The 26496-nt window shown below is 43.4% G+C and overlaps 1 protein-coding gene across 7 annotated transcripts in view; it reads left to right on the forward strand.

The window, feature by feature from the left end:
- Pcnx1 (pecanex 1) overlaps positions 1-26496 on the forward strand; it is a 146538-nt gene that overhangs the window by 112567 nt on the left and 7475 nt on the right. For 6 of the 7 annotated variants that reach the window (XM_021202606.1, XM_029541145.1, XM_029541144.1 and 3 more), the window contains 14 exons: positions 2819-2969; positions 4843-4984; positions 6007-6184; positions 6904-7012; positions 7684-7813; positions 10962-11020; positions 12878-13093; positions 13948-14201; positions 15917-16147; positions 18142-18242; positions 19215-19365; positions 22467-22697; positions 23681-23955; positions 25537-25742. In XM_021202606.1, coding sequence (XP_021058265.1) covers positions 2819-2969; positions 4843-4984; positions 6007-6184; positions 6904-7012; positions 7684-7813; positions 10962-11020; positions 12878-13093; positions 13948-14201; positions 15917-16147; positions 18142-18242; positions 19215-19365; positions 22467-22697; positions 23681-23955; positions 25537-25742 — 2434 coding nt within the window. Of the gene's footprint in view, positions 1-2818; positions 2970-4842; positions 4985-6006; positions 6185-6903; positions 7013-7683; positions 7814-10961; positions 11021-12877; positions 13094-13947; positions 14202-15916; positions 16148-18141; positions 18243-19214; positions 19366-22466; positions 22698-23680; positions 23956-25536; positions 25769-26496 lie in introns of those variants that run through there. The other variant, XM_029541147.1, reaches the window with a different exon arrangement.

Here is a 26496-nt window from a genome sequence, read left to right on the forward strand (position 1 = left end):
CATGGGAAGTTCTTCTATCTAAGCACCACCCAGTCCCCTTGCTTCATGTGAAACTCTCGTGACTACAATCCAGTGTTTCCATAGGCTGTCACTTCTTTTGGTCTCAAAGATGTCTGAGAATGTTTCTTGTTCTGTACATCTTTTATTCTGTACTCTGTTCCCTGGTTCATTTGGGAAGGTATTGCCTGAGGTGTAACTGCAGGGTGACAATTTCACTCTTCCAGCATCTGAAAGGTCTCACAAGGTCTTCTTGGTTCTCATCTTGTGATGAGAAGAAGTCTTAGATTGTCCTGTCTGTATCCCTCTGTGCACAGTGTTTCTTCCTCTGTTGCTTATATAATTTGTCTTATCACTGTAGAGGATAATTTAATTAAAATGTACTTTTATGTGGTTTTCTTTTGTAGCTGAGGTTCATTTCTCTGATTCATACTTTAACTTTTAAGCCATTGGGCTATTATTCTAGGATTTGTTTTGTTTTATCCTGTTCTCACTGCCACACCCCAGCCCACCCTAGTGATTCCAGTTGCATGTGTCTTGTGGTTGCCTGATGCTGTTTATTTCGGTTCTTTCCTCTGGCTTGATGTTGGGTCTGTTGTTTATACTTCACTAATCTCCTCTGTGCCATAATCTCTCATCAATCCCATTCAGAGACTTTTTCATTTTATAATCTCTGATTTCCATCTTTAGAAGTCAGTTGAGGCCTTTTTTATATTGTATGTGGTGGCGTTCTGGACATATGGATTTGACTGTCATTCTTAAGAGCATCTTTATCTTCTGATCCTAACATCTATATCACTGTGGGTTAGTTCTGATTGGCTGATTTTTCTACCTTTACTCTGAGCTGTGGTGTCCTGACTCTTTGTACATACAGAATTTTTTCCACAATTTCACCTACGTACACTTTGCTTACCAACCCCTCTTGACTTCTAGCTCCCCACCACTCCACCCACCGTCCTACCTCACAAATATCTTTTGTGCATTCATGTCTGCTTGTTTTGCTTTGTAACCCAACCAAGATTAACCAGGGCCATCTGTGTGACAGTGGGTTTAGAGCTACCCATTGGAGTGTAGTGAGCTCTCAGCAGAATCTGTTGGCAGCCAGCTTTTGAAAGGGGCAGGGTAGATTAAATGTTGATAAGGCCATGGCCTACTGTCTGTGGCCCTTGAGTTAATAGTCCTGCAGTTCTCTGAGTTCTGACCGAAAGTGTTTCATATTTCTAGCCCTTCATTGGTTTTCCACTCTCCTTGCACACTACTCCCTGAGTTTTAGATGGTGGTAAAGTTACTTGGTTAGAGTTGGGCCAAAATCTGTGGCTTCCTTTCTGCATTTTGGGCAGTCTCTGTATTCACTTTGTGCATTGTAAGAATAGGCTTCCCTGCTTCAGGCTCTGCCTACGGTGTGAGCAGAGGTATTTAGAAGGCAGTCAGTGTAGTTAACCACAGAAACACAAATCCTGCATGGGTCTACTACCTCCCAGACTTGGGTTGTTAGCCAGGCTAACAGTACCGGACATTGGTTCAGCACATTCCCCCTGTGGTCTTGAGTGCATTCAGAGAACCCTGTGGAAATTTTTAAGTGGATGCCAACAGTGGAAATTTGCCCTTTTAGGTATTAAATTCTGTATTTCCAGAAGTACTTGAACATTGTCCCTAGTCTTAATCCCTTAATAGCTTGATCCCCTCGGGTCTTGGTTTTGGTTAAAGAAGTTTATGAGGTGGGGCAGGGCCAAGTTTGGCTAGACCACACTTGTATCTCCTTGTACACAAGTAGGGATAGGCACTCTTAGGCCTCTGCTTGGTCTATGTGAACTTTGAGCTTTCCCAGGCTAGCTTGTGGGGAAGGCGCTCTCCCAGCCCTGTGAGACCCTGTATGCTTTGTTGTCTCTCCTGTAGTTCTTCACGGTTCCTTGTGTTTATGTGCTTCCCATACCCATGAATACGTGAAGGACCGCCTACAGATCTCAAGGGTCTCCCTGTGGTTTCCCTGTCCCCCCAGTTCCTAGCCCTCTCTTGGAGCTGTGAGCAGGGCCAGCACAATCCCCTCCTTGGTTCCCTTACTTCTGGGCAAAGGCTTATTTCTGTAAATCTTGCCTAATACAAACCACTGGGTCATAGGTTGCATTTGGTTTTGGTTCTTTCCTGTGGGAGGGTTAGTCACTGTTACTCCACTTAGCCTGAAGCAAAGGCTCACTCGATTATTTAATATTAAACTTGTTTTTCTTCTTTCCAATTTCAACTTGCATTCCTAAAAAATGAGAAGTGAGATAAAGGCCAGTGTTCCTCAGGGTACAACTGGATACTCATTCATGTCTCAGTGGGCCTAGGGTTTTAGATATATATGACTCTTGGTGTTACTATTGGAAGAAATGGTATTGATTCCTCCTGCTGTGAATCTGCTCATCGTGCAGGGATCTGCCTTTGACAGCACAGCGAGCAAAGACATGCTCCTCACCCTGCTCTCCTCCAGGGCCTGGCGCAGATGGTCATGGAGAACATTCTTGGAGCAAGAAGCAACAGTTGTAGCCACTTTGATTGAATGTAGTATCAGACACACAGGAGTTACCATGCTTCAGATCTGTGTAAGGGCAGTCAGTTAACAGTGGTGGCTTATTTAGGCAAAAAAGAAAAAAAAGAAAAGAAAAGAAAAGAAAAAACCCTACAAATACAGAAACAAATTTTGTTTGTTTGATTCTAAGATCTAACTTTACTGTTCCTCATTATTGGATGAAAACTGAAACCAAAAAAAAAGTGGGAGCTGGTCATGAAGCCGGCAGGGGCTCCTCATCTCCTCACACCCTGAACTCTATCTGTCTTTCAGCCTGCTCTCAAGTACGTGCTGTATGCGCTGGTTGGCGTGGTGGGGCTCGTAACCCATTATGTGCTGCCTCAAGTGAGGAAGCAGCTCCCCTGGCACTGTTTCTCCCGGCCTCTGCTGAGGACAGCCGAGCACAGTCAGTATGAAGTCCGAAGTGAGTACGTCTCTGCCACCCTTGGGCTTGGCTCGCTTTGGTATGCCCGCAGTGAGTTAAGCAGACAGCAGTGAGTCACACTTTAGCTCTTGCTTCTTGCAGTGGGTTTGAAGCTTCCGGTGAAGTGTCTCCTGCAGGGCACTGTCTTCTGCTAAAAGAGCAGCAGCTGTGCTCCCAGGCCATCTTCCAAGAGTAGACCTCTGCTTCCTGCTCTACCTCTCACACCTGTCCCTGGTGTGTCTGGCATGTGACTTCTCTAACAGTCCCCAATCCATCTTCTCCCTAATCAATATACAGGCAGCTCGGTCCCCATCCAGTCCTCCATTTGAAAGGTTTTAATTTAAGCATAAGGAAGGAAGAAAGGCCTTTGCCCCTTATGCCACAAGAAACACTGTCCTACTTAAGAACAGTAGTGACAGTCCTTTCTGTAATTTCTGCCCAGATTTGGGTAAGCAATGAAGTGACTGGACAAGAGATGAAGGCCTGTCCATTCAGCCAGCTTCTCCCTTCCACTGTAAACTGACTCACTCTTCCTTGCCCGTTGATCCTGTGACGGACTGTGCTACACACAAGTGACTGAATTAAGCAAGCTTTCCTCCTTGGACTTGAGTAAACTACTGTAAAGAGGGTGACTCAGCCAGTCATTTGAGTATGAGTTGATGTTTTTGAAGAATACTGAAGCCTTCGAAGCTGTAACAGAGTTGACTTTCTGTTCTCACAATGGGCCTCTTAATGAAACTGACTAAAGCAGTGTGGTCCTAGTGCTGACCACAGCCTGGACCCTGGAGATGCCACCGAATGAATACTAATGAGCAGCGTGCGGGATGATGCTCTGGAGACCTTTTAGTAAGGGAAACTAAAGGAGACTGTGAGGCCTGCTGTTGGCTGATCTCTGCATCGGGAGCGTGGCCCACAGTGACAGGCTCTGGTTGGCTTTTGTGTTCTATGTTGAAACATTTCCTGCTTTTTTATATAAATAGTACCAAATATTTCATTTTTAAAATTAATAGTTTTATTGGTTGTTTTAATCAGTCTAAAATGTTTACAGATTTTGAATTGACATACCATTTTTGACTTATTGAAAGTACTGAACTATAGAACTTAACTGTTTTGTTATGTTTTGTTTTGGGGTTTTTTTTGTTTGTTTGTTTTTTCTTTGTACTGATATTAGAAATGTAAAGACTGCCTAGCAGCCTGGATTAGTGCTTTTAGAGGGCTGAAGAGCTTGTTACCTTAACCACCATATGCCACTAGTGAAGAAAATGCCTTATAAACTGGGTGACTTTAAACTATGTGTGTGTACATCTATAGCATATACTTTCCTATTGTGAAACCAGATACTTTAATAGAGCTTACTTATCCAGGATTAAGGTACAGCCCAAGAACCTTTAGTAACTTTTTCTATATACAAATGTAGAAAATGAGAAAAATATAGTGAAAAAATAAGATCCCAAGAAATGAAATGCTGGAGATGCAGGTGCATGATGAACAGTTGACTCCTATATGCTAAGGCCCTGGGGTGACACGTAGCTTTACACAACAGCTTATAAAAGTAAAGTTACCCAACTATGAGTCATGTCTAGGTCAGAAACTGTATATGTGCGTTTACGTGTGCATATGCGTGTGCATATGCGTGTGTGTGTGTGTGTGCACCTGAATATGTGTGTGTGTGTGTGTGTCTCTACAGTTGTGTATGCCTGTATGCATGCATTCAATCACATAAAAGTAGACATTGAAGTATGGGCTTCTTATGTTTTTGTACTCATAGCATTGAGCTAAACTTGAGTCCTTAGATCATCCTTTCTTCTTACCATATGCCCGACTGCCTTAAGCACTGTATGAATTGTGATATTCTGGACTTGTTGCCTCTCAGATGCAGCCACTATGATGTGGTTTGAAAAACTTCATGTGTGGCTTCTTTTTGTGGAGAAGAATATCATCTATCCACTGATTGTCCTCAACGAACTTAGCAGCAGTGCAGAGACAATTGCCAGCCCAAAGAAACTAGATACAGAGTGAGTATATAGTCACCTGATCCATGTCCTTAGATTAGAACAATAATAAACAACGCCTTACACACGTGGTGAAGCAACTTGAATCATTGGTCCAATGCCACTAAACACTGTTTCTGTCACACGGCATCAGAAGAGGGACCACTCAGGTGAAGATGTCTTTATCTTCCCTTTTTGTGGGCATCACTATATTTTTATTGTTCTGACTTTTTAATGCCAACCAGTATTTTATGAGAGGGTGCTTGCTAGATGGCTCAGCAGGTAAATGTTCCTGCTGCCAAGCCTCATGACCTGAGCTCAATCCCTGACCTACAGAATGGAAGAAGAGAACCAACTCCAGCAAGTTGTCTTCTGACCACCACACATGATATGGCAAGTGTGCTCATGCACACACATATGTATGCATTTATGCAAAATAGATGAGAAACCATAATTTTAATATTACAAGTAAAGTTAGCTTTGAATATTAGATGGCAAGTTTGGGAGATGGCTGCTGTATACTCTCAGACCGTGTAGGGGGTCATTTACCTACACAGTTATCCTCAGTCAGACTCAGTAGTTTTGGTTCCTTGTTAGGGAGTGTTGGTATATGTTTTTCATGTATTAAATGCTGCAAGTATTAAATTGAAAAGCTAGAGAACCAGGTTTTATAACTATAACTTTTCTTTTTTAAACATGCTTATTGATGTAGAAGATAAAATTCATAGTGTGTACTAATAAAGAATGTTGTATTTGTGCCTTTCAGGGTGTCATATACTTATCATAGAGATCACTGTTATTGTGTATCTATTTCCTGAGACAAAGGAGTTGCCACTGTGATCTCCTGAGTACTGGGATTACAGTGGTGCGTGCACACACACACACACACACACACACACACACACACACACACAGTACTTCTATACATCAATTCCAGAAGTCTGTCTGGTCTCTGTCAGAAGCTTATTGAGCATGTGCTGACCTGGGTTGGTGGATGCTGGGTGTGTGCAGCGCAGGCTGATGGGCTGTGCCTGTCTCTGCTACAGGTTGGGTGCTTTGCTGATCACCATCGCCGGCCTGAAGCTGCTGCGCTCTTCCTTCAGCAGCCCCACGTACCAGTACATCACTGTCATCTTCACTGTGCTCTTTTTCAAGTTTGACTATGAAGCCTTCTCAGAGACAATGCTGCTGGACCTCTTCTTCATGTCCATCCTGTTCAGCAAGGTAATCCATCACGGCACATCTGCCTCTGCATAAAGAAACTCGCCACTTGCTGGCGTGGCTGGCAAGGTTTATGCTGGTGTTGCATCTGACCGTGGGCTTCTAAGTAATAACCGTCCTCTTTCAGCAGTTGTGTCGGAGCATGGTAAACCCAGGGAGCAGTGTGGCCGCGAGGTCCATAGGGGACTAACGCGGGTGGGCTGTGTCCGCCGGCAGCAGCTGAGGTTCAGACAGATGTCTAGTACAAAGAGAAATTGCTGTTCAGTAGACAGTGGCCACTGTATTAGATTTTCTCCTGGTTCCTTGTGACATTACATTTGGAACATATTTACTCCAAAGGGTTGAAGTTCAAGGGAAATGTATCCTGGGATAAAATACATGCATGTATTAGAGACACCTAAAATTTCTGTTCAAGAACAGCAATCTTGTTGCTTCTTCTCCTCAAGTTGCTGGCAGTAGCAGTAATGCTGTGATTGGCCAGAAGAGGGCACAGAACTCTTAAAAACACCAATCCATAAGTCCATGTCTACATTTTAAAAAATCTTCATATCAAATTGATGCCAATGTTTTGGCAGTTGATAAATTTTGTCTTGCTGTGTGATGGGAAAGTGACTTCAGTGCCACTTTCCTGTTAGGAAGAAGACACATCTTACAGGCTGCTTGTCTTGTGGTTGAAGTACCTGCTTAGAGTTTTCCTGACAGTGTTTTCTTTGTCCTCACAGCTTTGGGAACTCCTCTATAAGCTGCAGTTCGTGTACACCTATGTCGCCCCCTGGCAGATCACGTGGGGCTCTGCGTTCCATGCTTTCGCTCAGCCCTTTGCGGTGCCCCGTATCCTTCACTACAGTTTATGAGAATGGCTAGTCATATCCTTGATGAGAACGTCAGCCTACAGCAGACTTGCCAGGGACTGTGACAAGCTGGCAAAGCCGCACAGGCTTGGAAAGCTGTTACCTATTCTGATTTAGTTTGTGCAACCCACAGATGAACCAAATACAAGCAGAGATTAAGGATTTGTAATAAGTAATGCTGTTTTTAAATTTTATATTTAAATTGTAAGTATGATTGGTATTAAAAGTCTAGGAACTTTTAATGCACTTGGAATGAATGAACAGAACATTTTTCACAGCAGTCTTAATTAAATTCCTGGGTGAAAGTTTCCATTCTCATGCCTCAAAAGTGCTTTCAAGTAACCAGGAAGACATGTGACTCCAGCCGTGTTCAAATACAGACTTGTGGTATTGGCAATTTTTTTTAAAAAAGTTTTACTACATGTATTATGTATTTCAGTATTTGTTTGTTGCACTGTGAAGGTCAGAAGACAACAGGGAAAAGCCAATTCTCTCCTAGCGCCTTTACCTGCAGAGCCTTCTCATTTGGCCCCAAGTTCTGGGTTTGGCCTCTGTAAAGGGAACCCTGAATGTGTCAGTCCAAGGCTGATACGTGCCTTTCCCCTTCCTTTTCCTGTCTGTGGTGTTTGTTCCTTAACTGTTTCCGCATAGACTCGGCTATGCTCTTTGTCCAGGCGGTAGTGTCTGCCTTCTTCTCCACGCCACTAAACCCCTTCCTAGGTAGCGCCATCTTCATCACCTCCTATGTTAGGCCTGTCAAGTTCTGGGAAAGAGACTACAAGTGAGTGAATGGAGCACACAGAAGCCAGTTTGTCTTTTTTACAGAAAAGAACAATCGATGGCATCATCATAAAAAAATTTTTGATCATAATTTGTTTGATAAAATACTTGTTTTGGTAAAAATTTACATCTATTTTTAAAAATTGAAGATTATATAGAGTTAAGGAAATTGATCTTTATTTTCTCAACTATTTGTGTGATTCTTAAAAGTATAATCCTAATTATCCTCCTGCATTTTTTATAATGACATGTCTTAGAGTTAGGCCCTGTGAGTAGCACCGTGACTTTATATAATACAGTGTTGCACCATTATAGGGCTGTGGTGTGTTGCAGCCTATTTTCCTTAGAAATGTTAGGAATTGTGTTTCTGGAGGTGAGCTTTTACAGAGTCCTTTTCAGGAAGGAAAGTTTCTGGTAACTTCAGTCAAGCGTGTTCCTCCTTTGCACATGAGATTCATTGACTGGCTGTTCAAGCCAATGCTTAGGACAGTCTAAGTGAGAGGACCCAGGTGTCGAAGTGTGTATTAATTAACATGTTGCTCTACCCGGGCCTTTCCCTACACTGCTAAACAGTGGCACTTTTAGTCAGGAAAAAAATGCTCTGAACTTTGAAACAGTGAGCTAGCTTATCTGCTTGACATCTCTACTTGGCCTTCATCTAAAACTACGTAGTATTTCCAATGTTGGTGAATTTATATCACTTTCTGTATCATAGTCTTCTGGGCCAACTTCTAGCCTGAAGTTATAGTCTATGATAGCAGTTCCTAACGGTATGTATCAGTAATTTTTTTTGTTTGCTTTTGAGACAGAGTCCACTATGTAGCTCTGTCCTGGAATTCACTATGTAGACTAGGCTGGCCTCAAACTCAGATGATTGTGAGCCACCACGAGGTTGCTGGAAGAACAGCCAGTGTTCTTAACCACTGAGCCATCTTGCCACCCTTGTATCAACATTTTTGGTACCCTTAAAAATACTCAAGATGCCATAGTACTTAAATAGAGATGTAATTTAATAACATTTTCTAAGAAATATCCACTATGACCATCATTCCAGAACTAAGACTACAGCATAACGATGACAAGATTCAAGCCAGCTTGGGATCCATGGCAAGGCTTTGTTTGTTTGTTTGTTTGTTTGTTTTTAATGGGGTGGGGAAAGGAGGGGGCCATACCCCATAGTAGCATAAATATAGCATTTTAAACTAATTAGAATATTTCCCATCTACCAAATTTTTAATAGGAAGATTGTAGATTGCATTGTTGCCGTTTTGCAGAACTTGAATGTCTTGCTTGCTAAGAACCAGGTCAGTTTCCCACTTCCTCCTTCTTCATCCACTCTCGTAGTGCATTCTGTATCTGCTATTGCAGTAGGACATTTTATATCCATTCATGCAGTACAATACAACATTTGTTTCCACTCTTCCAGTGTGACATGTTGCTTGAAATGATGGAAGAAAAATTAACCGCACAGATACACAGTTGAAAAGGAAGGTTTTTTGTTTTTGTTTTTAATATGTGTGAGTGTTCTATGTGCATACATGCATGTGTACTGCATAGTGACCTGCATAGGAATTCAGACGAGAACGTTGGATCCCCTGGGACTTGAGTTAAGGACAGAGAGCCCCGATGTGGGCACTGGGAGCCCAGCCCAGGTTCTTCACAGGAGCAGCCATTGCTCATGACCACGACTGTCTCTCCAACCCCAGGAAAAGCATTTAATAGGCTTTTTAAAAGACTGCTGGGGGTGCTTTTCCTTGATCCTTCACCAAAAATAAACAAACAATGGTTTCATTTTGTTTTGTTGGTTATTTGAAACAGGGTTTCTCTGTGTAATTCTGGCTGTCTTGCCACTCACTCTGTAGACCAGGCTAGCCTAAAATTCGGAGATCTGCCTGCCTCTGCCTCCTGGGTGCTAGGATTAAAGGTGTGTGCCACCACTGCCTGGCAAATAATGGTTTCTTAAAAGCTAGTTGTAGTGTGGAGTCTAAACTCCACCTGTGAACCTTTAGAAGTGTGTACATCTATATTAATTATCCATCTTCTTTGAATGAGAGTGTTTGCTTGAGACATCCAAGTACTGACGCAGTAGCTGTACAACATTTTTAAAAGGTGGTCACAGCATCACCAATCCCAAATGAAAAGTCATTAAAGTGTGTTGCTCTAAGAAGCTGTTACAGTCATGGGTGTGGGTACAGGTTTTCCTAAACTCTTTTAAGTTTTTGTTTAAAGTTTTGAATTATGATGTTGAGAGCTATTGCCATATTTCCCGTGAAGTGATGAGGTCTCTTCTTTGTGTTGATAAATGTCTGTTAGGCAACAGATCTGAATAATCTCATACCTTCTTACCTTCTTCACAGTGGTAAGAAGTGACAGTGGTTCTTAGATGGGGGGGCAGCAGTTGAGCTTGTGGTTGACATCACTGCACAGCCAGCCATCTTCCCTTTGTCCAGGTGGTAGTGTCAAGGGCAGCGCAGCACTTGAGAGAGGGTGCCATGCTCTCTGTGCCATCTCATTTTGTACGTAGGCTGCTAATATGGCCTGCCCCAAGGAGTTGAGAATTCAGACTTGTAGCAGGGGCAGTCAGATACATTAGCTGACTGATTGCACGTGTGTGGCAGTGAAGGACGATGTGGCACTGTTTGGGCCACTGCCTTGGTTCCTGCTCAGCACCAGACTTTGAGGGCCATGGTTTTATACTGCCAGTGCAGGCCTCAGCATGGTGAGGAACAGCAAGCAGCCAGCAACCATGTGGGGTGGCTCTGACCTAGGAAACTGTGAGTTCGTTCTTCCATGGACCTTGGTGCCTCTGGATGTTTCTAAATGGGCTTTCCCTGAGAAGGGATTCTGTGGTTGTACACTTGGGAGAGCTGTGTTCTTTGCATCTGGTCAGTTTTTGTTTGTGGTGCATTCATATACTCTGTAATGAAACACAAATGAGGAGAAACTTAGGTTTATGTGTTGTGAAAATATGAAGGAAGAAAATAAACGTGTAATCAAGTCTGTGCTGCCAGGCTGGTGATTATCTAGCCATATCATATTCCCAGAGATTTCCCTACACAGGTGAGGTTATCTGTGTCTTTTCATTTCTCCCTTGCTCTTATTTTTTTAAGTATGAAGTATTAAAAATGTTTTTATTTTGTTTTCTTCAGCACAAAACGTGTAGACCATTCAAATACCAGATTGGCTTCTCAGCTTGATAGAAATCCAGGTAAGAGTCTTATTTATAAAAAAGATGCGAGCCAGAGGATTTGGTTTGTTTGTATGTTCGTGTACATAGTCATGCGTGGACACACACACACACACACACACACACACACACATTCATAGCTTCACTCCCACTTACTGTAAATTCTCTAAAAGGAGACAGGATCTCTCTGTAGCCCAGCCTGGCTTTGAACACAGTGTAGTGCAAATTAGCCTTAATTCACTATCCTCCTGCAGACACAAATAAATAATCAGTTTTTGTTGGTTTTTTTGTTTGTTTGTTTTTGTTTGTTTTCAAGACAAGGTTTCTCTGTGTAGCCCTGACTGTCCTGGAACTCACTCTGTAGACCAGGCTGACCTTGAACTCAGAAATTCACCTGTCTCTGCCTCCCAAGTGCTGGGATTAAAGGCGTGCGCCACCACTGCCCGGCAAATAATCAGTTTTTACAAATCAGCTATCCTTCACTTTTTTTTTTTAATTTCCTTTAACAAAATACAGTATATGTGACTTAGAGCATATCCACTATGAAATGTAGCTTAAGAATGCAGATAGAAGTTTTAAAGGTACCATTCAAGGATAGTGCTTATGTAAGCTGAGTACAGACCAGACGAAAACTAGGTAAGAACGCTGAGTGCTCCAACATGGTCCTTTCCCCCAAGTGTTAGGTAAATATTCAAACTTAATCTTATTTAATTGTGTGCATGGGAAGTTTCTAATTTCCACCCAAGATGGGACTTCATGGGGTTGAATTTTGGTTGTGGTATCATTTTCTAAAGTTTGCTTCTTAGCTGATTTGAAAAATCTTATTCTATTACCCTATTCCTGGGAATCTTGCTGCTCTAACCAAGTGAGAATAATGAATCAGTTAATTAGCTGAGGAAACTATTAATTAATTCCTCCAACAAACATTACTCCCAAGTGGACAGGAATATGTTGCCATTTAACTTACAAAGTTCTTTAAATGCTTTATCCATCTGAGAAACCAAACTCTAATAATCCAATTGATTTTCACTTATAAAACTGAATTAGGGAGAGTTAGTGACATTAATCACTTATAGTCTCACAGAGGGAAGAATGACCTCCACTCCAGTGAGAGCGTGCGGGCTTAGAGTTCGCAGATGCTGTAGCAGCAGGAAGAGGTCCTGTGGAGCAATATACACACCTTTTTAATAGACAGACATACAGCTAGCATAATTAGACTCTCATTTCTCCTCACTCTCTTCATGTGTAGTTGGTGTGAGTTTAAAATAACTCCCAAGCCTTGATTCTGAAGCTTTACTCATTATGTGCTGTATATTCATGAGGTATTGGTTACTGTGATAAAATACCCAAGCTGAGCAGCCTCAAGGGGAGGGTGGGTGTACTCTGCTCGCAGTTCCAGAGGCCTGAGCCTCGGGTTGTCTGGCCCCATGGGGCTATGTGCTGTGACCCAGAGCTGCTCCTGACAGGTGCCAGGCACTCCTCATGGACATGTGCCCAAGCCATACTTCCTGCTGTCTTTACCTCCCAGTAATGTCCCCAGCTGGGCATGAGTCTTTGGGGGATGTTATGCATCCAAACCATAGCACCGTTTTCTTTTATACACAGTGTATAGGTGTGTGGTGTGTATTTTCCTGTCAAATAAATGTAAACATGGCCATAAGAGGAATTTAGGCTTAGGCTGCTCAATTAGGCTGTGTCGTCTCACCTGTAGCCCAGGCTGGCTCCAAATTTGTGTCAGTCTCCCTGCCTTTGCTCTTGAGTGCTGGGTTTGCAGCCTACATTGATGTCTACCTGATTTCAATCTTTTTAGTGATCTTGTTCCTCAATCCATCAGGTACTTGAAGTGAAATAAGTGTTTCTGAACCTCTGTTCTTACAGGATCGGATGACAACAATCTGAATTCTATCTTCTATGAGCACTTAACCAGATCTCTGCAGCACAGTCTGTGCGGTGACCTGCTGCTGGGACGGTGGGGAAACTACAGTACTGGGGACTGCTTCATCCTTGCCTCCGACTATCTCAATGCTTTAGTGCACCTCATAGAGATAGGCAATGGCCTGGTCACTTTCCAGCTGCGGGGACTTGAATTCAGAGGTAAGGCTCTCAGTCACCTTTAAGTTGTATAGGTTCCTGTGGTAGCAAAGTTGTGTATATTTAAATCCCAAATGAAAGATGTCAGAATCGGCAGCTGGAGTACAGCCTCGCTGGTAAGAGCATTTGCAGCTCATCCAGTGGACCCAAGGCCTGCTCCCAGCACCCAGACCGGGTGACTCACAACTCCACTTCCAGGGACTCTGACCCCCTCTTCTGATCTCCAAGGGTACCTGCATGCATGTGGTGCATACACACACACACACATATACACACACACACACTAAATAAATCTTTAAAAAATTACAAAATTAGATCTTTGAGATAGTTACCCCTCCCACCAGCCCTTCACAGTTTTATGTGCTGAGAAGCCAATTCATTCTACACAGAAAATTATACATTCAAGAAAATACCAACTTAAGTTATCAAATCCCGCACAATAATTAACTTGTACACATGAGTAGGAGCTAGTTTTACGTTTAGTGGCCTTCTGCTGCTACTTGTGACGAATGGACATTGTTAGAAGGTGAGCATTTACTCACTTGGGCTTCACTTGGTATTAATGCAGTTGTAAGCCCATTAAACTGTTTTTGGAAATCTGTTAGTCAAAATTAAAGAAGTTTCTTTATAGCATAAATTTCCAGCCCTTTAGTGTGCTACAGCATACTGCAGATGAACAGAGAGCTTGCCTGAGGTCTGGAGTTTGCTACAGTTGGATGGTGACTATTCCAGAGTACATCAGTCACGTGCTCAGAGTCACTGTAAAACATGTCTTTCCTGATTGTCTGCCTAGTACGCATTCTTTCCCAGTTGCTGGTCTTTTGCCTTTGTCTGTAATGGTCTTGTATTTTTCTAAGGTACCTACTGTCAGCAGCGGGAAGTGGAAGCCATCACAGAAGGAGTAGAAGAAGACGAAGGGTTTTGCTGTTGTGAGCCTGGCCACGTTCCACATGTGCTTTCCTTTAACGCTGCGTTTGGCCAGCGCTGGCTGGCATGGGAAGTGGTTGTCACTAAGTACATTCTAGAGGGCTATAGCATCACTGACAACAGTGCTGCTTCCATGCTTCAAGTCTTTGACCTTCGCCGAGTTCTTACCACCTACTATGTCAAGGTAAGGTATGTGCCTGCCTAGACCTTTAAGCAGCTGACAGCTTTCTTGGGAAAGACCTGCACAGGCACATGTGTGCACGGACACACACACAAGCACATACATACATGCACATTGCTATTTCCTGTTCCATGTGTCTGTTGCCATAACTGACATTCATTTAGGACTGTTGAGCAAAAACACATAGACAGACACACATATACATATACACATATGTACATTATTATTCATTCATGTGTACATTCATTCATTTTTGCTATGCTTATAGTATGTGCTTACCAAACATCAAGCCCAGGGCAGGTAAGTACTCAACTGCTAACCTGCATTCCTAGCCTCTCAAACTTGTGTTTTGCTTCTGAATAATGATTTGAGTTTTCTAGTATCCAGAGGGGTCCGTCAAAGTATACCTATGGAAATAATATAATACACCCAGCCCATGAAGGACTTGCTATTTCCTGTTCCATGTGTCCACTGCTTTTAATAGCTGGCATTCGCAGTTTATGGTTTAGGACAGTTGAGTGTTCACTCACATGCACACACGTCTGGCTCTTAAGACACCTAAATCTGCAGCCAAGTAGAGTTGACAGGTGTTTCCAGGACATCTGAAGGTCACTTGAGACTGTGATAGTAGAGCTCTGCCCATGGTGAACAAACATTTACCAGGCCTGAAGGCAAAGCCAGACCCCTCCCTGGCCAAGGTGAATCCTTAATAGGTGAAGCCAGGTTTTCGTTATTTTTGTTATTGCTTTGTTTCATGGAGCCCTGGGTATTACTGTTATAGCCCTAGCCACCCTGGAACTTGTTGTAGACCAGGCTAGCCCTGGAATTCTCAGAGTCCCAACTGCTTCTGTCTCCCCTGTTGGGATTAAAGGCATCTCGCCAAGCCCAGCAAGGTCAGTATTTTTAAGAGAGGTGTTGTGAGGTAAGCCATGATGTGCACATCTGGGTTTTTTCTATTTTGTGTTGTTTCTACTAAGTTCCACATTATTTTAATGAACCCTGAGCCTTCCATCTGGCTAAAACCAGGAAGCTAAGCAAGCTTAATTTACAACACTTGTGTGTTTGTATGGCACACCCCACATGTTTCTCCACATATGTGTGTGTGTGCCTACATGTATGCATGTGACACACATGTGTGTCTCCATTTATGTTTTTTATTTCTATAATTTGACCTATGAACACCAAAAGTTTTAATAACATTTTTGAAGAAATTTTCAAAATAAATGTAATATAATAATTTTTCACCTCTTTAAAAATAACCTGATTCAAAAGCACTGAAATTAATACACTACAAGTTGCCTTGCTGAATTCATGGTTGTGATCTTAAAATAACTGGATGATGTCTTTACTTAGGAGGGCTTCAGGTAGCTTTCTTAAAAAGTAGGCATAGAACACCGAGTTAAAATACAATATTGTAAGCTGGACATGGTGGCTCACGCCTTTAATCCCAGCATTCGGGAGGCAGAGGCAGGTGGATTTCTAAGTTTGAGGCCAGCCTGGTCTACAGAGTGAGTTCCAGGACAGCCAGGGCTACACAGAGAAACCCTGTCTCAATAATAAAAAAAAAACAAAAAACCAGTATTGTGAATTATACTGTCTGTAGGAGCAATGGATGTTCATGTAACATTAGAAATAAATTTATTTTGTTTTAATATAATATTAAATTAGAATAAATTTGCATTGTGATTTGACTTGAATTCTCTGTGTTTCTTAATTAGGGTATCATTTACTATGTCACAACCTCCTCCAAGTTGGAGGAGTGGCTGGCTAATGAGACAATGCAGGAAGGATTGCGTCTGTGTGCAGACCGGAACTACGTTGACGTGGACCCAACTTTTAACCCAAACATCGATGAGGACTATGACCATCGGCTGGCAGGCATATCTCGAGAGAGTTTCTGTGTGATTTACCTCAGCTGGATAGAATACTGCTCTTCCCGGAGAGCAAAGGTAGAGCGGAACCATATCCTTTGCAATTCTCTGAATCCAGGTTTTAACAAAAAGGGCGAAATATCCTGATAGTTACCGTGAGCTGGCTTCTGCCCTTGCTCTCAGATCCTCCAAAAGAGAATGGTTCTCCTCAGCACTGCAGCATCTGCCCCAGCAGCATGGTACACACAAGCTGTGGTTCCACGCAGTGCTCTCTGAGGTCTAGTCCATAAGCACTGACCACCGACCTAACTGTGTGTGTCCCAAATGCAGGCCTAGACCAGTGCTGTCTCTGAGAATTTCCACCCATGACACGTGTCCTCTGCGGTCCAGTGTCAGAGTGGCTTTAACATTTGAAATTGTCCTACATTTTGCTTAGCTGTAATTGTTGTAAACAGCTTGTTCAACTGTGACTACTGTTGGACAGTGCACATCTGGGACATTCCATGGGAATTTAGATAAAAATTAACGGTGCCCTTTGGAAATAAAGATTTTTTTTTTAGATCTCTCCCAAGATATCTGCTTCTGTCAATCTAGACCACAATTGTAAAATAGGAATTTCCCTGGTGACTTTAATTCAAGTGCAGGAGCATACATCAGGACAATTTGTCCTAGCTAAAGTAAGATAAATTACAGATTTTCCCACTACTATTTCTTCTAGGCCTATCACACTATCATGCCCCCAGCCAGACTATCAAAACCACAAACCCCAAACACTGTGCCCAGGGCTCAGTACCACAGTGGCTTCTCTGGAGCTGAGCACCTGGCATCCTGTGCATGTGGTATCCTGGAGCTAGTGAGCCTCCTTGACAGCCAGTGCCCACAGGATTATCACGCCCGTTAGCCTTGCTCTTCAGCTCCGTCAGGCATCGTGTCGTCTTAGCGTCTTTCCATCAGTTAGAGTAGGGTGCCTTCATGTTTTCTATCTGAGTGGTAGTAGCCTTTGAACTGTACACCAGATGTGCAGCATGTTCTGACCTGAGTTGCCTGTTTTAAAGAAGAAATAGTGGGTAGGACCAAATGCCCATCTGAGATGGGATGGGTCAGAAACAAACATTTGAGAATGACTTTCCTTCCAAACTTGTAACAAACAAGTGGCTTTGTTTTGTTTTTCATACATGAACTATACTTTAGGGCTTTGCATAATGTTTTCATAGTTGGTGGAGGGTTGGGGGGCATATGGACATGTTATAATATCCCTCATATGGACATGTTATAATGTCCCTCATATGGTCATGTTATAATGTCCTTTTCTGGCTTACAGAGTGTTGAAGTACACTACCTTCTCACTCAGAAATGGCCTTCATCCTCAACTCAAGCACCCTCTCTTAGACATTACTGAAAGGCTGGACATAGCTTGAGGAAGTTCTCCTGCATGCCCATACATCATATATTCAAAAGGCTCATCTTGGGGGCTGGGAAGATGACTCATCAGTTAAACACACTTGCTGTTCTTACAGAGGACCTGAGTTCGGTTCCTAGCACACACATGGTGGCTCATGACATCCCACTAGTTATGACTAGTTCCAGGGGATTCATCACCCTCTTCTGGCCTCCTCAGGCAAACATGCTCTTATACATAAAATAAATACTTTTTGAGGCCCATGTCCAATCTGGGTGTTGCCATTCTCTTCAGACAGCCTGTTACCCACTCAGCCCTGGGGTACATTCTCCCCATGGCAGCCCCTTTAGAATGAAGTTAGCAGTGCTAAGACGTCCCCAGCTCCTTCAGAGCAAGCACTCTACTCCCGTAGCCCCTTTCCCAGAAGGACCTCTTCCTGAGAAAGCCCTCTAAGCTGTGGAGATGACTGACACCAAGCTAAAGGACACTCCTCAGTGTCCTCCAAGGCAGTGTTAGGTCAAGCAAAACAACACAACAAAGCACCTTTTCTTCCTTCTCTGATTATAAAGTTCATCTCCTTCTTTTATCTATCTCTGACTTACTGATTGGCTATTTTCTAATTTGTTAAATACTTATATAGCTTTCTAACATGTAATGTTCTTTATTTTTAAAGCCACTGGATGTGGATAAAGATTCATCTCTGGTGACTCTTTGTTATGGACTCTGTGTTCTGGGACGAAGAGCTTTGGGAACAGCCTCCCACCATATGTCCAGGTAAAGAGGCATCTGTGTTTTCAAGAAGGTATTGGGGGAGAGGGTGCTAGAGAGTTGACTCAGTGGTTGAGATCACTGGCTGCTCTGCTGGAAGACCTGAGTTCAATTCCCAGCCAACATGGTGGCTCACAACCATCTGTAACTCCAGTTTCGGGGGATCTGATGGTCTCTGTGAGCACCAGGAAGGCCAGTAGTGCATAGCACACATGCAGGCCACACACACACACACACACACACACACACACACACACACAATTTTTTTTAAGTTAAAAAAAAAAGAGAAGCTAAACTAATTATTGTTTAGTTGATTGAAATTTGTTTGAACTTTCATTTTGTACTACTTTATAAGATTTCGTAAGACTTGATTGGTCTCTGCATATGTATAGTATAGTAATTTTCTTGTTTACTTTTCTACATTTCTTCATAATCCTTATCTAGATCACTTGTACTTTTAATGTGTATATTTGAAAGAAATAATTTCAATTTTAAATGTCTTTTGATTACATGTTTTACATTAGACACTCTTTCATTTCCTTTGAATCTTCGGCTCTCTGTCTGCTGTCTGTCCGTATGAGCTATTACCATGGTTCATAAGCAAGGTTCCTAGTCAAACAGGACCTGTCTCCTGAATTTTGCTTATGAGTTCAGACTTTAATTCCTGGATTCTTCTTTCAACACACTCTTAAAGCAGTTGTTGAAACTTCCTAATGCTGCCACCCTTTAATACAGCTCCTCATGTTGCGGTGACCCCCCACCTCCAGCCATAAAATTATTTCGTTGCGGCTTTATAGCTAATTTTATTGCTGTCATGAACCGTATCTGATATGCAGGATATCTGACATGTGACCCCAAAGGGGTCTTAACCCACAGGCTGAGGTCTGTTGCTCTGGATGACAGATGCATAGCAGACATGAGGTTGAGTGTCATGACGACTCCTGTCAGAACATGTGCACTTTATCTCCAACCTTGCAGTAACCTGGAGTCCTTCCTCTATGGATTGCATGCCCTGTTTAAAGGGGACTTCCGGATTTCTTCAGTCCGAGACGAGTGGATCTTCGCTGACATGGAGCTGCTGAGGAAAGTTGTGGTGCCTGGAATCCGTATGTCCATTAAACTCCACCAGGTCAGAGATGGGCTGGCTGTGCTGTTTAATTTGGGGAGTTTGCTGATACTTTGCCATTGATTTCCATGTTATGTTTTGGAGACCTTTGGAAAGGTTCTCATCTGAACCAGGGAAGAGCCCTAGCAAAGCATTAAATCCCAGAGCCTTGAACCTGTTCCTCATAGTAACAGCAGTAGTGAATTTTAATATTAATATCCATTAATGTTCATGATCTAGATGTCAGCAGCAAACTGAAAAGGAAGGTCTCTACCTTCCTTGTTTGACATCATGTGATTACAGTCCCTTACCCAGTGTCTTAGTCAGGGTTTCTATTCCTGCACAAACATCATGACCAAGAAGCAAGTTGGGGAGGAAAGGGTTTATTCAGCTTACACTTCCATTCTGCTGTTCATCACCAAAGGAAGTCAGGACTGGAACTAAGCAGGTCAGGAAGCAGGAGCTGATGCAGGGGTCATGGAGGGATGTTCCTTACTGGCTTGCTTCCTCTGCCTTGCTCAGCTTGCTTTCTTATAGAACCCAGGACTACCAGCCCAGAGATGGTACCACCCACAATAGGCCTTTCCCACCCTTGATCACTAATTGAGAAAATGCCTTACAGCTGGATCTCCTGGAGGCATTTCCTCAAAGGAAGCTCCTTTCTCTGTGATAACTCCAGCCTGTGTCAAGTTGACACACAACCAGCCATTGCGCCCAGTGAGCACATGACAGCTGCAAGCGCTGTGTGACTCCTTAGGGGGGCAGCATACTGCTGCCTTCTTCTCCTTGTGCTCAATGCCTCCTTGTAGCAGGCGGGCAGGGCCAGCTCAGAGGTCATTAAACAGCCCTACCAGGGAAATGAAATTGAAATTTGGACCCAAATGTTTTTCCAAAGCCCTTGACAATTGGGAAAATACATTTGGTTATGTGCTGGCAGTGGTAGGAGCCACGAGAGGAACGCGTCAGCTGCCCCTTAGCTAACTGAAATACTGTCCCCCAAATACAATGTGACCTGTTCCTCAAGGGAGGTAGAATCCTTGTTCTTTGGGACCATTACCAGTAAGGGATGAGTTATTCAAATATGGATTACTGTTTTGAAGATCATAGGAAAACACTCTTTTGGGATCAAGTGTAAGCTTTAGAGTTTTGAGTCAAAATTCAATATTTAAAAGAAAAGACGATGACAGGTCAGTTGCAGTGGGGATACCATACCAAGGAAATAACCTTGAGCCTCATGTACTCCGGGCATGTCCTCTACCATGAAGCCATCAAGGGGTGGGGGGTGGGGGAGAGAGGAGAAAGGGAGACAGACACAGAGCGTCTTGTTTGTAAATTAGTGTGAATTATATTTATCCCAGTCTAGCTTCAAATGAATGAGACTCAAACTATGGCTTAAGTTCTGCACAATTACTAAAGGATGACCTCAATTCTAAATCTCTAAGCTAGACTGGCTACTTTTCCGATGTGCTCCCCAAATACTTGCTGTTAGAAATTCCCTGGGTAATCTCTGCTCCAGTGGTCTGGTGTCCTGGGGGACATTTCACTCAGGCACGTGCTGCTGCTCCATCATGGCTAGTGGAGAAGAGACCTCCTGTTCTCTCCATCTTCTCCTCCTCATGGTCCCTTAGTAATTGGCTGATGACAGTTTTATTTAACCAATAGTTTTAATTGGGGAGCAAGGATTACGTAGCATCACTGAGGAGCTGCTCAGGAGGCAACCAGCTCTTGGGGTCAGTAGTAAGTATTTGAATACCTCACTGCACCAGACCAACCCCAACACTTGATAAATTGTCCAGGCTGGGTGAACTGATTGTGAAACCCAGGCAGTTCGTACATTTTTGGTCCTCCTATCTCAGCTTCCTGGGTAGCTGGAATTATAGGCTTATATATAAGACTCCAGCATAGAAACTTCAGATTTTCTATAGTTTAATGTTAGTGAAAAGAAGTATTTGAACAAGATTAAATTCTGCAGTTAGCATACCTGATAATTTTTATGTCCATTCTATGAAGAATGTGTCTGTTGTCTGGATCAGAACTTCCTTTCTCAGCCAAATAACTGTACTGGTTCTAATAAGCAGAGATAGGCGGAGGATCTTTCTCCAAGGGAACCATTTGCCAAAAGACAGCACAATGTAGGATGTGCCTTATCTGTTGTCCAGGAAAGCTGTTTTTTAACACTGTTATATAATGTCCAGTTAGGTAGGGTGTGGAGAAGTGCTCTGGGGTCCAGGATTCTTATGTCCATGGGGTTAGAGAAATAGCTCAGCAGTTAAGAATTCATACTACCCTTGCGGAGGACTCGAGTTCAGTTCCCAGTACCCATACCAGGCAACTCACAACTGTCTGTCACTCCAGTTCCAAGGATCTGACACCCCCAACATCCAGTCACCTGTACTCACAAGTATATACTAAACATATTCATATGTGTTATGTAGAATTCAAAATAAAATGAATAGAAAAAGGAATTGAGACTTAATAAAAGTTTTATTTAAAAAAGAGCTGAGTCCAGGAGTTGGAAACTGATGGCCTGGCATTACTGTATGTGAACCTTGAACCTGGGAAGCGATCTGTACCCCATTGAGCTTCAGTCTCCACACATGTAAAGTGCGGGTGTTATTCCACCCCCTTAACCGATGAGTACAGTGATGGGCCAGAGGACACTGCCAGGCTTCAGCACTCATGTGCACAATATTTCCATAGATCCACCCCAGACTCAGGCTGCACCCTGGGCACTGGCTTCTCACCCTTACCCTTCCCTGCAGGGATGTGAGCTGTAGTTATTGGAGCAGAACTAGGGTCAGTCACTGTGCCTGAATATAAATAGACCTGTATCAGCCTTCTGCCTATTTGCAAAAGCAATCAATAAAATATTTGCATCCCCTGAATAACGCGCTATTTCTGACATTTAGGTCTGAGCTATGATTACTTTGATGTATGTCTTATATCCCCTGTTATAACCCCCTGATGGGATAGGGGGTTTCTGGGAGGTAGGGAAACAGGGAAAGGGGATAACATTTGAATGTAAATAAAGAAAATATCCAATTTTTAAAAACAAATGCTTATCATCCTTGAAGTTATTTTCCTCTTTCTTCCAAAACAAACCCCCCTTGCATTTCTGTGTTTAGGATCATTTCACATCCCCAGATGAGTATGACGACCCCACTGTACTCTACGAAGCCATCGTCTCTCACGAGAAGAACCTTGTGATAGCCCATGAAGGCGACCCTGCATGGCGGAGCGCAGTCCTTGCCAACTCTCCCTCCTTGTTGGCACTGCGGCATGTCATGGATGATGGCACCAATGAGTACAAGATCATCATGCTCAACCGGCGCTACCTGAGCTTCAGGGTCATCAAGGTGAGGCTCTGGTCACTCGGCTGTGACTTAGAAATGAGCTTAGCGTCTTAATCCAACCTTGAAAGCATGGTTGCCACTGCCTGTTAAAACAGAGCAGGCTGTGCATTCCTTGTTCATGAACACTTGCTTACTTAGCATCAGTTCCCTCTGCACTGTGAGCTTTCCTTAGATGCTATAAAGCATTTGTTTAGCTTACTTCAGTGTTTGTGGCCTTCTGTCTATGCACATGATATCTTGACAGTATTCCTCTAAAAGCCAGCGTTCTGTTGCTTATGAGGCGCTCGCTCTCCTCAGTTAATAAAATAACAAAGTGTGCTTCATTGTGACTCAAAGCTAACTGTAAATGGTTTGTTTTTAGATTACTCTAACACATTCTGCACATGTGAGTGTTCATATATGTGTGCATATGTGTGTGTGTGTGTGCGTGTGCGTGTGTGTGTGTGTGTGTGTTTTAGGGGGTTAGAAAGATGAGTTTTTGAAATTTTATAATTTATAGTGATTCACTTCTCTCTTTAAGCACTTATTGTGAGTGTGTATGACTGTGTGTGCATATGCCATGTGCAGCATTTATGTGGAAGTCAAAGAACAGCTTTCAGATTGCTTCACTCCTACCACACCAAGTGGGTCCCAAGGATCATACGCAAGTTGCCAGGTTTGGCATTTGGTAAAGATGACCTTTTACATTGAGCCATCTTGGTGTAATCATTTAATCAGCCCCAAAATATCAGACATCATCTGAACTTGAATGGTGTGCTGTCTGTCCTTCCATCAGAACTGTCCAGTTCACTCGCTTGACAAAGAAAGGGACTACATGTGAATTGGTATCTTTAGGAGATGGAGTAAGGAAATGCAGGCTGTTGGCTCTCCATGAGGGCCTTCGGTTAGCTCCTTTCAAAGGTCACCTTTCAGTTGATCACCACACTGTCACCCGTTTCTACACTTTTCTTCCTTGACCTCTGTCTTTGCCCTTTCCTGCCCTGCAGGTGAATAAGGAATGTGTCCGAGGGCTCTGGGCAGGGCAGCAGCAGGAGCTCGTTTTTCTCCGGAACCGGAACCCAGAGAGAGGCAGCATCCAGAATGCCAAGCAGGCACTGCGAAACATGATAAACTCCTCTTGTGATCAGCCTATCGGCTACCCGATCTTCGTGTCGCCCCTCACAACATCTTACTCTGACAGCCATGACCAGCTCAAAGAAATTCTTGGGGGACCAATCAGCTTGGGGAACATCCGGAGCTTCATAGTGTCCACCTGGCACAGGTAGTGGGGTTGTACTGTTCAATAGTGGTGTGCCCTGGCCTGTTCAGCTCACCTGGGAAACTTGTAGAGAAAGTGCAGGTGCAGGAGCACTGTGCACACTTACTCTGCCTGAGCACCAGAGGGTAGAAATCGGCTCTTTATCTCCAGAAGCTAACATCTGGCTTTGACTGAACGAGGTGAATCTGATGTATCTGTGGCAACATCAGCAGAACTTCACACTCCCTTTGCTACTTTGCCTGAGTTTAATTTCCTAACTCTGCAGCGTTTCCCCTCTTCTGAGAGAAAAAACATTGGAAACCTTGCATGTATGTGACTTCCTCTGCTCTTGCGTTCCTTTCTAGCAGCAGGGAGCACTCCACACATCTGGTTGTGCCTCAAAGATTCTTTGTTGCCATTGCAACAGTCCAGCCATCCCTAGGTGCCAGTCTGTAGTGTGTTAGGGTGTACATGCCGCATTGCCCTCTGTCTGGGGAAACCTAACATGGGATATAGAAGCATTATAGTTTGGTAGACAGTAAGGAGAACTTATAGATTATTATTCTCAAAGATTTTTTTTTATCCTTTTTGGGGTGGAGGGTTGTTTGTTTGCTCGCTTGTTTCTTATTTATCAAAGCATAAAGGAGCTAGGATATGAACTAAAGCCACAGATTCTTAATGGTCTCTTTAAATGTTCTATATTACCCTCTAATGGAACATAAGCCAGGGTAATGTTCACATAGATTTCATTTTCAGAAAACCTCTGTTACCTGTAGTGTTAGAAGAACTCGAGTTCCCTCCCTGGGAGAAATAGCACATAGACTAGGTTATGGTTTGCCAGTGACCAAGGACATTCTTGGGGCAGGGTATCCAGTACCAAACTGTCAAGGCAGCTCTTTGTCTTCCTGTATTAAAAACAGCAAAAACCAGAACAGGAAAGAAGGCCGAAGCAGCTTCTTTCCTAGCCACAGTACAGCAGTGCTGTGCACAAATGTGTCTCAGCTCGCTCAAAGCTCAGTATGGTAGTTCACACCAGTAATCCCAGCATTCAGGGGACTGAGGCAGGAGGATTGCTGAGATACACTGAATTCTTGACCACTCTGGGCTACAGAATGAGGGCCTGTCTCAGATAGCAAAGCTTTTGTTTTTTTGTTTTTTTCTTAATCCTTTTTTTGGGCTGGGGGTAGTTGTTTGTTTTTAGTTTTTGAGACAGGGTTTCTCTGTGACGCTCTAGCTGTCCTGGAACATCTGCCTCTGCCTCCTGAGTGCTGGGATTAAAGGTGCATGCTACCACCGCCCAGCCAAACAAAGATTCATGATTCCACCTGAGGTCCAGATGGTGCAGCTGTGGTCTACACAGTTGTTAGGTGTGATGTATGGACAAGCAGACTGACCTGTAGAGCTGGCGGAAGGGCTCGAGGCAGTGAGGAGGGCAGGGATGTGCTTCTCAAGCCATTCTTGGGAAGCAGACCTGCCTCCTGATACTGGTTATACCGTCCAGGCTTTGCTAGGTAGACCTTGACAGTACTGACGACTCAGAAGAGGAGAGGACTGATTTTGGTGTGATAGTGAGCTAAGACTTGCTGCTTTGCAATTCTCCTCCAGACTAAGGAAAGGCTGTGGAGCTGGCTGTAACAGTGGTGGCAATATTGAAGATTCTGACACTGGAGGTGGGACTTCCTGCCCTGGTAACAGTGCAGTCACTGCCAGTGATCCCCACAACAATGTGTCCCAAGGAAGCACTGGACACCCGGGACAGGGAGCAGGATCCGGACTCCACCCACCCACCACATCATATCCTCCAACACTAGGTAACTGGAGACAAAATTCTGTGTAATATCAGCCCCTGAGCCATCAGGCCAGTGCGTGTGCATGTGCGCGTGCATACATGAGTGTGTCCATGCCTGTGTGTAAAAGACTAAGTATGGTGTAACTTGCTTATACCCAGTAGTTGATTATACCATTGTTTATATCTGTCAGTGGTGCGCATGTATAGATCTTGCACATGTTTGTGACACATACCTTTAATCCCAGCACTCAGGAGACAGAGGTCAGTGGCTCTGAGATTGAAACCAGCCTGATTGACATAGTGAGTGCCAGGATAGCCAAGGCTACACAGAGAAACCCTGCCTCAAAAAGAAGAAACCCAAAACCCAAATATATATTACATTTTTAAGTGAATAATATTTAATTCTTGTATTTTATTTAACTTCTCTCCTGTAGTGCAGTGGGTTGGCTTCTTCTGACATTATAGTACTGTTTACCTGAGACTCTTTATAGTCACTTAGTACTTTCTTTAGCTACTCCCTCTAAAAATGGGCTTAGTGGGACAGACTTTGTAAGTCTCTTCATAGTTCACATGAAGAATCTTTACAGCAAGTTTCTCTCAAGTGGGGACTCTCTGCAGTCAGCCCTTCTTCCTCCTGGGGGCTTCCTCATTACCTCCCTCCAGATCAAAGCAAGCTACTCAACAGCCACTCACCCACCTACCTACCTACCTACCTTCCTTCTCTCTCTCTCTCTCTCTCTCTCTCTCTCTCTCTCTCTCTCTCTCTCTCTCTCTCT

This window comes from Mus pahari, chromosome 7, assembly GCF_900095145.1.
Source record: "Mus pahari chromosome 7, PAHARI_EIJ_v1.1, whole genome shotgun sequence".
NCBI lineage: Eukaryota > Metazoa > Chordata > Mammalia > Rodentia > Muridae > Mus > Mus pahari.